At 38.1% G+C, this 13,357-nt stretch overlaps 1 protein-coding gene across 6 annotated transcripts in view; it reads right to left on the bottom strand.

Moving 5' to 3' along the window:
* Positions 1-13,357, bottom strand: part of ITPR2 (inositol 1,4,5-trisphosphate receptor type 2) — a 505,414-nt gene that overhangs the window by 322,831 nt on the left and 169,226 nt on the right. For all 6 annotated transcript variants that reach the window (XM_030322010.1, XM_030322009.1, XM_030322008.1 and 3 more), the window contains 5 exons: positions 13,010-13,129; positions 12,469-12,654; positions 11,094-11,345; positions 9,694-9,838; positions 8,085-8,235 (listed from right to left, as the gene is read on the bottom strand). In XM_030322010.1, the coding sequence (XP_030177870.1) occupies positions 8,085-8,235; positions 9,694-9,838; positions 11,094-11,345; positions 12,469-12,654; positions 13,010-13,129 (854 nt within the window). The remainder of the gene's footprint in view (positions 1-8,084; positions 8,236-9,693; positions 9,839-11,093; positions 11,346-12,468; positions 12,655-13,009; positions 13,130-13,357) is intronic.

The following is a 13,357-nucleotide window of genomic DNA, read 5'->3' on the forward strand; positions in this document are numbered from 1 at the left end:
CCTGTTGGAGGTTGAAATTTGAACCCCAGTTCCATTCAAACAACAAACAGACGCATGGAAGGATACTGGCCAGATCACTAAATAAGGAGTTAGACCCAAACCATCCCCAGACTGTATCACATTCTGTACCCTCACAGATGAGATGAGACTTACCCTCACCGCTCAGAGCTAACATGTAATGTTCATTAGAAGAATGTAAGTCATATTCACATGTCTTCCCAAATTGAATGACTCTCTAGGAGAACAAAATACAACCACCCTGCCACAAAAAGTGATCTTAATTAACAGTAGTATCAATCCTTGGATTGCACATCCTTCCGTAAGCATAAAGAAAAAAAAAAGTATAATTTTTAAATAGAATGTAGTTTAAATAAATAAATAAGTAAGTCAGTAAGTAAGTAAAATGTACTTTCAAAAGTATATTGAAAATATCTGACTTATCAGCCAGCATATGCATTTGCTTTTAACTTGTATACGTGACAAAAAACAGCACTGCTTGACATAATCCTTCCACCCAAAAGATCAATTACACTGAATGGTGCCTGTGCACTTTAAATCACTGAGAGCAAATGATAGGTATTAGGCAAAGCAAATTGACTCAACAACATACCCTGCTGGGAGCGAATACATTTGTTTGAAAACAGTATTTGTTTTCTTAAGTGAGTGCATAGCCAATGAAGAGAATTGGATTGATGGCTCTGAAGGTTAGGATCTTCTATTTCATGACAGCACAGGCCAGGGCAGTGCTGGCTCCCAGCACCTCCATGTGGGGACACCTGCATAATTTTCTGAGCAGGCCACCTCTAGGGCACACAAATGAAAAGTTGCTTCTGAGCCTAGCCACTTCTGCTGAGCGTGCCAACTGAAAACTACTGTGTTGTTGGGCAACACGGCCTGGGAGCTACATTCAGACCCCCAACCAACTCCAGCGTGACGACAACTCACAGCGGCACAGAGGTGGGCTGTTACCCAGGACCCAAAGAGGACAACTTCTGGGATTGCCACTTTTCTAGCCAGCCATCCCCATCGCCTCAAACACTAATTACCGACATCTAAACCTACAGGATTTAAAAAAAAAAAAAAAAAAAGAATACTGCACACTGTGCATGCACACCCTCCTTAAGTCAGGTGCCACTGAGGCCGGCAAGAAATGGAACTCCAGGAACTGAAAGCCCTTTCCTTCTGGACACACCTCTTCCTCCGCTCCCCTGGGTCTGACCTGCCAAACTGCTACCAAACACATTTCCCTGAATGTCCAACCCCAACTGTGCTGGAGCAGAATTAGTAAGTTGTAAGGAGATCAGAAGGATAAAAAAAAAAAAAAGACCCGGTTCTATTGCACAAAATTTTCCAGACATGGTATGAGAAAAGAAAACTATTATCACATACTTTAAAGGAACTGGTTCATCTAGCAACAATGCTTATAAAATTACTTCCTGTTTTTAAAAAATCTTGCTTTGCAAATGACTTCCAATTGAATAAGGTTTCACTAAAATAGGAAAATATAATCCATATCATTTAAGTATAAAAGCCAAGATGATGATACACTGAGTATTGTAATGTGGCCACAATGCTATGGCTCCCATGAGTTGTCCTTTAAACTAACAGTTATTTTTTTTTCCCCCAGGTACTTTCTGTAGTCTGGGATTTCCTCTCTGGCATCAACCTCTGTCTCATCCTATACCACAGGAATTTTTCCCAGGCCTGAAAATCCTGTCTCCACATTTAGAGATTCCAGAAATGTGTTCTCTCTTGCTTTTTTTATTAAGAATTTATAGAGTCTAACAGAACTTTTGTTAGGAATTTATAGTCTAATAGAACTCAGCTATAATAACACACTTCCTAGTAGAGATGCCAGATAATACTTTAAGTTTGAAGTGTCATCTTAAATACAATAAATCATTTTCCTACTTGGCTAATTATTTCAGTCATTAACTTGTTGTTTCGAAACACTTCCAAAATATGGGAAGAATTGCAAAAATAATACAAAGAACTCCTATAATATCTTCTGACCAGTTTTATGCGAGTCACAAACTCAGCCATATTTGCATCCTTTCCCACCCTCTCTCTCTCTTTACATATATCTTACATATCTTTCCTACACCCTTTAAGAGTTAGTTCCACACACCATGACCTTTTTATTCTCATTTCTTGACCTTTTATTTGGTAAAAACAAGTACATCCTCTTACATAACCACAGTACAATTATAAAATTCGGGAAATCTGATCCACTGCCAGAACCTAACGTACAATTCAGATTCCAATCTCACCAATTGTGACAATAATATCTTCTGTAAATGATAGTCTCCCTGATCCAGAATCACATATTGTATCTAGTTGTCATTTCTCTTTAATCACCTGTTAATCTGGAACAGTTTCTTAGCCTTTCTTTATCTTTCATGACATGGACATTTTGAAAAGTCCAAGCCAATTGTTTCATAAAATATCCCACAATTTGTATTTGTCTCATAATTCTTCGTGATTAGCTGGAGATTCTGAATTTTTGTCAGGGACACTTACTAGGTGATGCTACGTCCTTCTTAGTGCATCACATCTAGAGGCACATGACATTGCTTTGTCTCAATTTCCTTTCATTTTAAACTCTATATTTTGTTTACTTACCTTATAAATATCCATATTTATAAGATCCCACACAAAGTGTTTACTTAAAAAAATTTATGAACCGAAGATTTAACCTCAGTAACAATTGTTTTAAAATATTAGCTCTCTGAACTAATACATAATCAAGTGGTACAAACAACAGGAAAACTACTTTCTTTATGCTTTAACTCTTAGCAATGCTGCTAACTTACTAGCACATCTTGGGCAAGTTAATTAATCTCCCTGAATATGCTTTTCTATATTGGAACTTTAAAATAAAACTTTCTAAAAAGCTAATAATGCAAGTTAACATAAAATAAACGTTGAACATTAGTAAAAGCAAAAATGATTCTTTGGGAAGGACTTCTAGAGGTTAGTGGAAGGAAGAAAGCACAGCATAACAATGTCTCTCAGAGGTATCATCTATAATTCAATCATAATTGTGATCAAATCATGCTTAAAAACAAACTGTTTTCTCGCAGATTACATTAGATACCCAATCATAGGAATGTATAAAAAAATAATTTACCCTCTGATTTGCAGATATCAAGAGAAGGAATCTTGAAACTATGGTCCTTAAATTCAAATTAATTTCAGTACACCAAAAACTAGGATAACAGAACTCTTGGGTATTTACTAGTAAGGGGATAAGCACATTCTTTCAGAGTTCAAAAACCTAGCCAAAATCCACAAACTCCTTTCCACAAATTAGGAAAATGTATTTCCCCAAATGAAGAGACATTATTCTACTTGACATACCAGTCTCAAAAGGAAGAAACCTCTGAGTCTTGGTTGATGCAGTATGTATACAGAGATGTTTCCCATCAATACAAAATGAACTTTCTTAGAGAATTATAATTGGCTCACAAATCTATTGTGAATCTATTTTAATACTGAGTAAAATTGTCGTGTTTCATATTTTAATAATGGAGTAAAATAATGTGTGTCATTAAGCAGAAATCACACTACATGGAAGGTAATCCATGTAAAACCACTTAGCATATAGAGTACTCAATGAATATTAGTTACCTAGAAAATATATGTAGATGAGCCAACAAATAATTAAAATTATCTAGTGCTACTTTTTACTTGGCTTCCAAGATATCACATTCTCCTGGTATTCTTTATTCACTGGCCTCTCTGCCCCAGTCTCTTTTGCTGACACTTCCTCTATTTCATAGCTCAATGTTGGAGGGTCCCAGGAGTCAATCTTTAGATCTCATTTCCTCCCGATCAATAATCACTCTGTAAGTGATCTTATTCAGTCTGATATTTTGAATGATTTCTATGCATTAATTCTCCCATTTATATTTCCTACCCCGACATTACCCTAAAGTTTCATTCATATACCCAGCTGTTGACACAACCTCTCTACTTGGATGTTAATTCAAACCTAGGAATAATCTCTGACTGTCTTTCTCTTTCCACATCCAAGTCCTATCAGTTAAGACTGTAAAATTCCCAATTCATCCACTTCTCCCCTTGTCTACCACTACTCTCCTAGTTCGTCACCATTACCCAATTCCCCGACAGCTTCTTACTATGGTCTTCCTACCATCATGTCCACATCAGTATTCTCTGTTCTCTACTCAGCAGCCAAAATTATCAGATAATATCAATCCCTTCTCAAATCCCTCCAAAAATTGCCCAACAGACTCAACAAAATTCAGATTCACAGGTCTGCAAGGCTCAACAATCCAGGCTTCTCCAACTTTCTGTCCTACTATTCTCCTCCTTCTCATTTTACCTCAGCCAAAATGGCCTTCCTGCTGCTCCTCCCACATGTCAAGCATATTCTGCCTCAGGGCTGACCTCCATGACATACGTGGGCCTCTGCTCAAATGTCAGAGGTTGTTCAGTCAATTCTGCCATCCTCCCTACTTACTCCACTCTCCATATTGGCCTACTTTATTTTTCTTCACAACATTATCTGATGTAACAGTATATATTCATTTGTTTATTATCTGTTTCCCCCAGTACAGAGAAGGGAGGGATTCTGCCTCTGTATTTATTAATTGTCCTCCTTGTGGCTAAGGACTTTATCTTCTTTATTTCCAGTGTGTAAAACAGTGTCTGGCATACAATAGTAACTCAATAAATTCCTGTTGAAAAAATTAACCAATGGCTCTCAGATTGCTGAAAAAATGATGAAGATATCCAGAGATGGGTGGAGTCCATGAGAAAATATGAGAATTAGAAACAATTTTAAAAAGTAAAAAATGCATCTTAGTGGTGCCTGGGTGGCTCAGCCAGTTAGCATCTGACTCTTGATTTCAGCTCAGGTCATGATCTCACAGTTCATGGGTTCTGGCCCTACACTGGGCTGTGTGCTGACAGTGCAGAGCCTGCTTGGGATTTTCTCTCTCTCTCTCTCTCTCTCTCTCTCTCTCTCTCTCAAAATAAATAAATAAACTTAAAAAATGTCTCTTACAGGGTAGACCTGGATATGACAGTGAAAAGTGCAAACAAGATATTATCAAATTTTGAGAAGACAAAAACTACTTTTCTTTATGGTAATACTCTGAAAGCAGACTGTGAGCACTGGGACCAACAGCCAAGATCAATTTCTAACATTTTAAGAATAGTTTAGTTCAGAGTAAACTGAAGATTATAAAAGCATCACACCAAGAAATATCTTTAACACAATATCTCACCTCCTATGTACCCTCTGGGACTGTTAAGAGAAGCCTCTCACTGATGAGATTCAGGAAACAGAAACAGAATAGTCTATCAGCATGTCCCTGCTCTTTGATATACCATTGCTGTTCTTGGCTTTTCCTTTGCTTTCATTCAGATATTGTCCATAGACTTTTATTTTTATAAGATTTCAAGATTATATATAAAAGATGCAAGAACAGAATAGAACACTTATATACATTCTCATTTTTTCTCCATTTGTTTTCATAGTGCCTCCACCGACACACCACGACTCTCTCTGAATATACACTATACATAATAATTTTATCATGCTATGTCTTAGAAATCACGATTCTGGACAATTTCACCATGTAGGACTTAGGTTATCTTTTATTTACAAAATATTCTTTTGGATTGTAATTTTAAATATAAGTTCTGCTCCATGGTTTTCTTTTTCTTCTTCAAAGGAGCTCCAATTATTCATATGATAGCTCTTCTTTGCCTTTCTTCCATTTCATCCACTTTCTCTCTGACTCTTTTTACTTGTTTCTCCATATCACTGACATTCTCATCATTGTTTTCCTGCCTTTCTTCAATGGTTCATATTACACGTTCATTCTAATCTACTCTTTTGATAATATAATTTAGTCTGTATTTCTAAAAAAAATAAAGTCTATATTTTATTCTATTTCTTTCCCAGATCCAATAAACTTTCATTTCATTTCTTCCTAGTTTTTTGGTCTATTTCTAGCATTAGTTTTTGAATCTATGATTCAAGGTATTTTTCACATCCCAATGTTTGTTTTAAGATAGTTATTTCACTTTAGAGTCTCGTGTTATAATTTTTTTATCTTTTATGGTTGTTTTTCAGAGAAGAATTTCCATCAACTGATATGTTTTGATTTTTTATTCTATTTTGCTCTTACAAGAGTTTCATATAGAGGAGGACCAACTTCATATCTGCATTTCTTGGACAAGGTTGACAATGTGAGCTGGTTCATGTAATCTTTAGTTCAAGATCACCCTCTCCTGTCAGAGTGGTGAAGTGCAATTTCTTTAAAGTTTGGCTCTTGGTGGGGGGCAATGGAAAGGAATTATGCACCTTTCCTTCAATTTTGTGGTTTTCTTTTATCTTGTGGTACTCAGGATTTTGCCACCTTGCTTATTTTTCCCTTCACCAACAAGATTCCAAAGGGTGCCTCTCCTTCATCCCTAGGGATAAACATTAACCCGCCTCTTCCTGAGAGGCATTGCATTTCCACAATTTCTACCTATGCACTGTTAAGTCCCTTCATCTTTACTCAGTACTCTTATCCACCTAGATTCTCTGTCAGTATTTTCACACTTAGCATAGACTTTCTCTTTCTGAGGGTGATTTGCACACAATCCCTTCTTGTCTCTTCAGCCCAGGTTTTCCAGAACCTTCTAACTGTCTACAAAGGCTTGCAGTGAGAACCTGGGAGAGAGCTATACTGAAAACTGATGCTACTTTTCTACTTACACCTGAAGTTTGTATTGTCCTCTTTCTTCTTGTTCTGCTGAAGGTGAGGGATTTATGTGGTTTAATTTGCTTCTTATTGATCTCTACAGATTTTTGGAAGATGTAGAGATTCTTGAGATTTAGGTAGCAGCAATTAATTACCTCAGCTACCTGCAAGTTCCTCATTTATAATCTTAACCAGATATTTCTTCCTTATGTCTGAAATTACATTTCTGGTTTCACTTTTTTAATCCTGTAGTGGACACTATAGTGGCCACACTGTGCTCCACCCATGTCCCTTCTTCAGAGCTTAGGCACCTATTCCCCCAGTTGTTGAACATCATGGTGCTGACTTCCCACTATGCCTCTCACTAAGAGTGACCCCTGACCGAAGGGAACTACCTTACCCAAGGGTACACTCCCCACTTCATGATAAAACCGTCAGTCAGTGGCTGGCTAATGCAAAAACACAAAACTCAGCACCTTTGCTTTAATCTGTGACAACTACAAAGGGCCAGCCCTGCTCTAGGGCTCCCTATAGGATGAGCTGATTTGCAAGATGTACCTACAGGGTGGATCAGCTCCTCCATCTGCCCAGTCCTACCTTCCTCACTTCCTTGCAGGTGTATATCCTGAATGCACTCTTCAATATACTGCCTGCAAGCAATTCTCTACCTCTGTGTTTGCAAGGCATCCAACCTAAGCTAATCACCATCAAAAGATTTTTTAATTGAGTTTGAAAACAGGCACTGTTGGAAGTACCTTGAATATATCGTAGACATTCACTAAATCTCACAAGGAAACTGTAAGGAAAATACTGTTGCTATCATCTTCATATCTCAGACAAGAAAAAAAATAAACTCTTAAGAGAAGTACCTTGCCTAAGTTAACAAATGGCAAAGGCAGGATTTGAATACAGCACTCTAACTCAAAAACCCATTCTCTATACTGCCTCCCACACTGGTTTTGCATTCAGTGCTTCTCTGGCACAACCATTACTGTTCCGATTCTTTGTACATTTCTATTCCCTGCTATGAAGCATAGCCAGCATATGACACATACCAAACTGATCACAAATATTAAGATGTTTTTGATTCTTTAATACGTAATATTTTCACTAGTAGATTAGCCATAATATTAGTTGCCAAAGACAGAACTCATTGATCTATAAATTTTTCTTTCAAAGCTTTAATTTAAAAACAGAGAAGAATGTTTAGAAATCCAGCCTATTAGCACTCAGTCCTATCATAGGATCAATTTTCATGTGTACACATACTCTAGCAGGTACATGTTAATAACCACTTCTCTGTAGATATGTTTTCACCTTACCTCCAAAAAGATTATAACTTTTCTTAAACATTCTTACCTCCATCTTGAAATTTGCTCAGTCTTTCAAAATACGATGACATGGGGACCTGTACAATATCTAGGATAGCCAGAAGTGTTCTCGTTAGCCTTAGCAATTCACTGAAGCTATAAAATCCAAAGTATATAAGATTCCGAGCCAAGTGGACCACCTTAATAAAGAAAGGGAGGGGGGTGGAAAAGAAACAAAAAACATTGGAAACTGAAATTAACATTGGGTTTTTTTTATAGCATCTCAATTAGCACAGGTGTTTCTAAACTTTCTAATTCCTTAACACCTAGGAATTGAAATGCCTACAAAAGCAACCACTGAACTCTGATTTATTCGAGCTTATGATTAAATCTAAATAGGGCCAGTTTGTCATCTCTATCAAAACCCAACATGACAAGATGAGGCATGTGGTCAACAGCCAGTAAGGAAGCCAAGAAGAGAAGATTTTAGGTGTATCAAGGTGTTTAAAGAAATTTACACTGGAATGGTTTACTTAACTAAATATTAACCTATTTAAGTCAGTAGGATATCACTTAATAAATGGTTACATTAATGAGTTACTTTAATATATGGATATTATCCATGAATTTGTCCAGAAATATATGTCCCTATGCTGCTTTGTGGCTTTCTGGATACTATAAGGCAATCTAGGTATGACAGTTTCCAGATGGTCCCCAAGCTATGGTCTCCTTTCACATTGCACCAAGGATGGTCTGTGTGACCAACAGAATATGGCAGAAGTGATAGCACACTACTTCCAAGATTAGGTTATAGAAGATTGCAACTTCCATCTTGGGCTCTCTCTCTCTCTCTCTCTAATGGCTTGCTCTGAGTGCCATGCCATAAGGACACAGGCAGCCTATGGAAAGGCCCACATGGCAAGAAGACGAAGTGTCTGGTAAATAGCCAGCAAGGAGGTAGGGCCACCAAGAAACACATAAGTGAGCTTAGAAGCAGATCACCCAGCCCCAGATAACTGCAACCCCCGTCAATAGCTTGATTACACTTCATAAGAGTCCCTGAGCCAGAACTACCCAATCATGCATTTCCAGATTCCTGACCCATAGAAACTGTGAGATAATAAATGCTTATTCCTTTGGGCTAAGTTTGGGGGTAATCTGTTACACACCAGTAGACGCCTAATATACCAGGTTATCAAGTAATAGCATCTATTCTCTCGTTTTGTCACTATATTCCCCAAATGATATTAAAACCAAAGGTATTTCAATTCAGTTTAATGAGGCTAAAAATTTCATTTCCATGAGTCGGGGGCGGGGGGGGGGGGGGGCATGTATCCAAACAAATTACAATGTATGCAAACTGTCTTTGTTCATTAAATGCAACAAAGTTTACACAAATGAACCCCCCCCCCAAATCCAGGAAAATAGTATATAACAGATAATTGTAACTAAAATATTTTGTATTGTACTTCAGGTATAATTAAAGCATCAAATCTATCTTTTAATCAATGGTAGAGGGATCATACCTTCATCAACTAAACTACCCAATTACCAAGACATCCTAAATATTAGAGGAAAAAATCTTTGATGCTCAATGTATCTAACTTTTCACAGAAAAAACTGAATAGCCTCACAAATGAATTGTTTTTATAAAATACCTCAAATGTCAGTTTGTTTTTTTCTTTATCCCCAAAAGGAAAGGGCTGATTTACAACTTCTTTCAAGTATTCTTCAACAAATTCCATTGTCAGTGCAAATTTCCTCTTCATATCATTTCTGGAAGAGTCTGTTATAGAATCATATCTGGGAAGACAAGATGAATATGAAGCAAGTTAAATTGACTGAAATCATTTAAAACAGGAAAATATATGTACTTTAACCTCCTGGCTTCTGAAGTTTAGGTAACTTAGTTACCTTTCTAGATGTTTCTACCATAATACTAAACACTTAAAAAATTATTACTCCTATCATAAATATGATTTGTTTATTGGTTTCTAGAATAATGTTTCTATTATCAAGAGTTGGGGGCACCTGGGTGGCTCAGTGGGTTAAGCATGTGACTCTTGACTCCATCTCAGGTCATGATCTCACGGTTCGTGAGTTCAAGCCCCACATTGGACTCTGAGCTAACAGTGCACAGCCTGCTTGGGTCTCCCTCTCAATCTCTCTCTCTCTCTCTCTCTCTCTCTCTCTCTGCCCCTCCCCTGCTCCCTCTCTCTCTCCAAAAATAAATCAATAAATTAAAAAAAAAAGAGCTGTCATTTTCCTCTCCAAAAAGAGCATTTTTTATTTTATTTTTAAAATTTTATTTATTTGTTTTTGAGAGAGAGAGAGAGCACCCACGTGTGCTTGCACGTGCAATTTAGGAGGAACAGAGAGAGACAGGGAGAGAGATAGAGAAACCCAAGCAGGCTCAGCACCTTCAGCACAAAGCCTGATGTAGGGTTCAAACTCACAGACCAAGATATCATGACCTGAGCCAAAATCAAGAGTCTGGTGGTTTTCTGAGCCACCCAGCCACTCTCCAAAAGAGTATCTTATTTGCATTTGAAAGACTAACAACCTGGGAATGAGCTAAATAGGTGATGGGGATTAAGGAGCACTGGGTATTGTATGGAAGTGTTGAATCACCATATTATACTCCTGAAATTAATATTACATTGTATGGTAACTAACTGGAATTAAAATAAAATTTCAAAAAATAGTAAAATAATAGGAGTGCCTGGGTGGCCCAGCCAATTGAGCTCCAACTCTTGACTTCAGCTCAGGGCATGGGCCCCACACTGAGCATGGAGCCCATGCTTAAGATTCTCTCTCTCTCCCTCTGCCCCTCTCCCCCTCTCACACTCTCTCTCTCTCTCTCTCTCTCTCTCTCTAAAATAAATAAATAGATAGATAGATAGATAGATAGATAATAAAACAGTAAAAACAAAAAAGACCAAAACCTGAGTTTGAGCACAGAAATGCCCTTCCATATACTTCATTTCAAAATTGAAGACATTTGATTTCAAGTTCATCTACTAAATTTAAAGTCCTCAAGAAATTTTTCCAAACATACTCATGAATTGTGATCTTTGTGGGGATTTCTGTCCAGAGCCTGGCATAGCGAACAGGTACCACAGACTCCTGGGGATCCCGGTCAACATGCATGTGGAGCATGAGGCGACAAAAAGACGCTCGGAGGTCAAATGGCAGGCTCTCATCTGACACACACCGCAGGATCAAATCGACAGAGAGCTGCGTAGAAATCTGGTTTATGGCCAGATACTGGCGATCTAAGCACATCCTTGCAAAGAGGTTTAGCTGGTACCTTAAAAATATTAAGCATATTACATTATTTGTCTTATCTTGAAAAAGTTCTTAAACAGCACAGTATCAGTCAGTGTCTACTACCTACTTTCATGACACCGAAACTTCCAAGGGTCTGTCACACTGGAGTCAAATTTTTTTGGTGGTAAGTGATCAAATGACAACAAATACAAGAAATTGTCTCTATGCCTGTTCAAGTTACAATTTCTGTTACTTGTTCCAGCAACATGTGTCTGATGGAAAGTATCATTAGGCTGTCCATTTTTGGTTTCCTAGGATTACAAATACACTAAGCTTGAAGGCTATGGATAACGGCTCACGTGAAACCACCTCTCACCTTCCCAGTCCCACTCGGCTCTGGCTCTATTATCTACATTCTAACCTTAGATCCACTCACTTCCCAAACCAAATGTGACCAATCCAGATGGCATCAGTTAGGCTTGGATTCGTCAGCCTCCGAGATCAAGAATTAGCCTTGGCTTTGTTGCGATCGGTACCTGTAGAAACCAGGGAACACGAAGCATGCTCTGCCTTTCTCAGATTCCTGCCATTTGGGCCTAACTTTTCCCCAGGGCATCTGCCGGGGTTTCTATACCTTCCGCTCAAAGATACCAGCTAAGTTCTTGCTCCCAAAATACTGACCACCGGGAACTACCATCGCAACTTCTGCTGCGACCTGTTTCCAGTGAACTTTCATAACCAAAGATACCAGTTTCTCTCCAGCCCTAGGTCCCCACGTATTCATAAGCACAATCACACTCCCACCGGCTAACTTTCTCCGAGGCCACCCCTGCGGCTGGATCAGCACACCCAGCTAAGTACCATCTCTCAAGTCCAACACTGGGGTCCCAACATGTCTCACATCTGCACCCACTCCAATCAGTAATGGGGGAAATTACACCAACTCGAAATTAGTGAAAAATCAGAAAACTGCAAGTGGTGTAGGCGGAAAACACAGATATTGACTTTTATTTTGAATATTTTAAGTAACATTACGTATTTTCACTACCTTAGCTTTGACAGGATTTTTTAAATTTCCTCTTCCTAGATATATGACTTCCGGAGGTTTCAGAGAATCTTCTCTCAATGAATATGTAAGATTGACATTTATGATGATTCTTTACCTGTAATAGGTAAGAACTTCCAAATCAGCTTTGGTGCCCTCTTTTGCTTCTTGTGCAAGGTGTCTGATAGCTTTGCCGTGAGGTTCCTTGTTGCTGTCAATCCAGTAGAGCCAAACTTCTTCATCATCAATGTCATCTGAAAGGATGGAGCTCTCCAGGGGGTTGTCTACTTGCATTGAGACCAGCCTTGAAATAAATTATACATACAAAATCTATTAAGAAGCTCACTGACAGGGGCGCGCCTGGGTGGCTCAGTCGGTTAAGCATCCGACTTCGGCTCAGATCATGATCTCACGGTTCGTGAGTTCAAGCCCTTCATCGGGCTCTGTGCTGACAGCTCAGAGCCTGGAGCCTGCTTCGGATTCTGTGTCTCCCTCTCTCTCTGCCCCTTCCCCACTCATCCTCTCTCTCTCTCTCTCAAAACTAAATAAACATAAAAAAAGAAATATGACAAATATTTCACAATATTTCACTCACAAATATGACAAGGAGCTATAATGCTTACAAATGATGAACAGAAAAAGATTCCTCCCCTGCTTACTTAGTTTGAATGAGAATGTCTGCATTGCCTGGGCTCAACATAAATTTACAGATGAGTTCTTGAGTTACAGGTATAGCAGTAGTATTAGACACACACAGATCTGATAAATAATCCAAAAACCTGGCAAAAGAAAAAAAAATAAGTTGAACAGTAAGAAAACACATTTCATAAAATATCACAATAAAAATATGGTCGGGGATATAATGAAAATAACTTTTTCTATCTATTTTTAATATTATCTCCATGCAACATTTTTTAATGTGTTGCTTATCTATTGCATCATTAGAAACAAACTAAACATCCAATTATTTGTGTTTAATACAAACCTTGTTTCAAAAAAGGATATAA

The sequence above is a fragment of the Lynx canadensis genome, chromosome B4 (genome assembly GCF_007474595.2).
Source record: "Lynx canadensis isolate LIC74 chromosome B4, mLynCan4.pri.v2, whole genome shotgun sequence".
NCBI lineage: Eukaryota > Metazoa > Chordata > Mammalia > Carnivora > Felidae > Lynx > Lynx canadensis.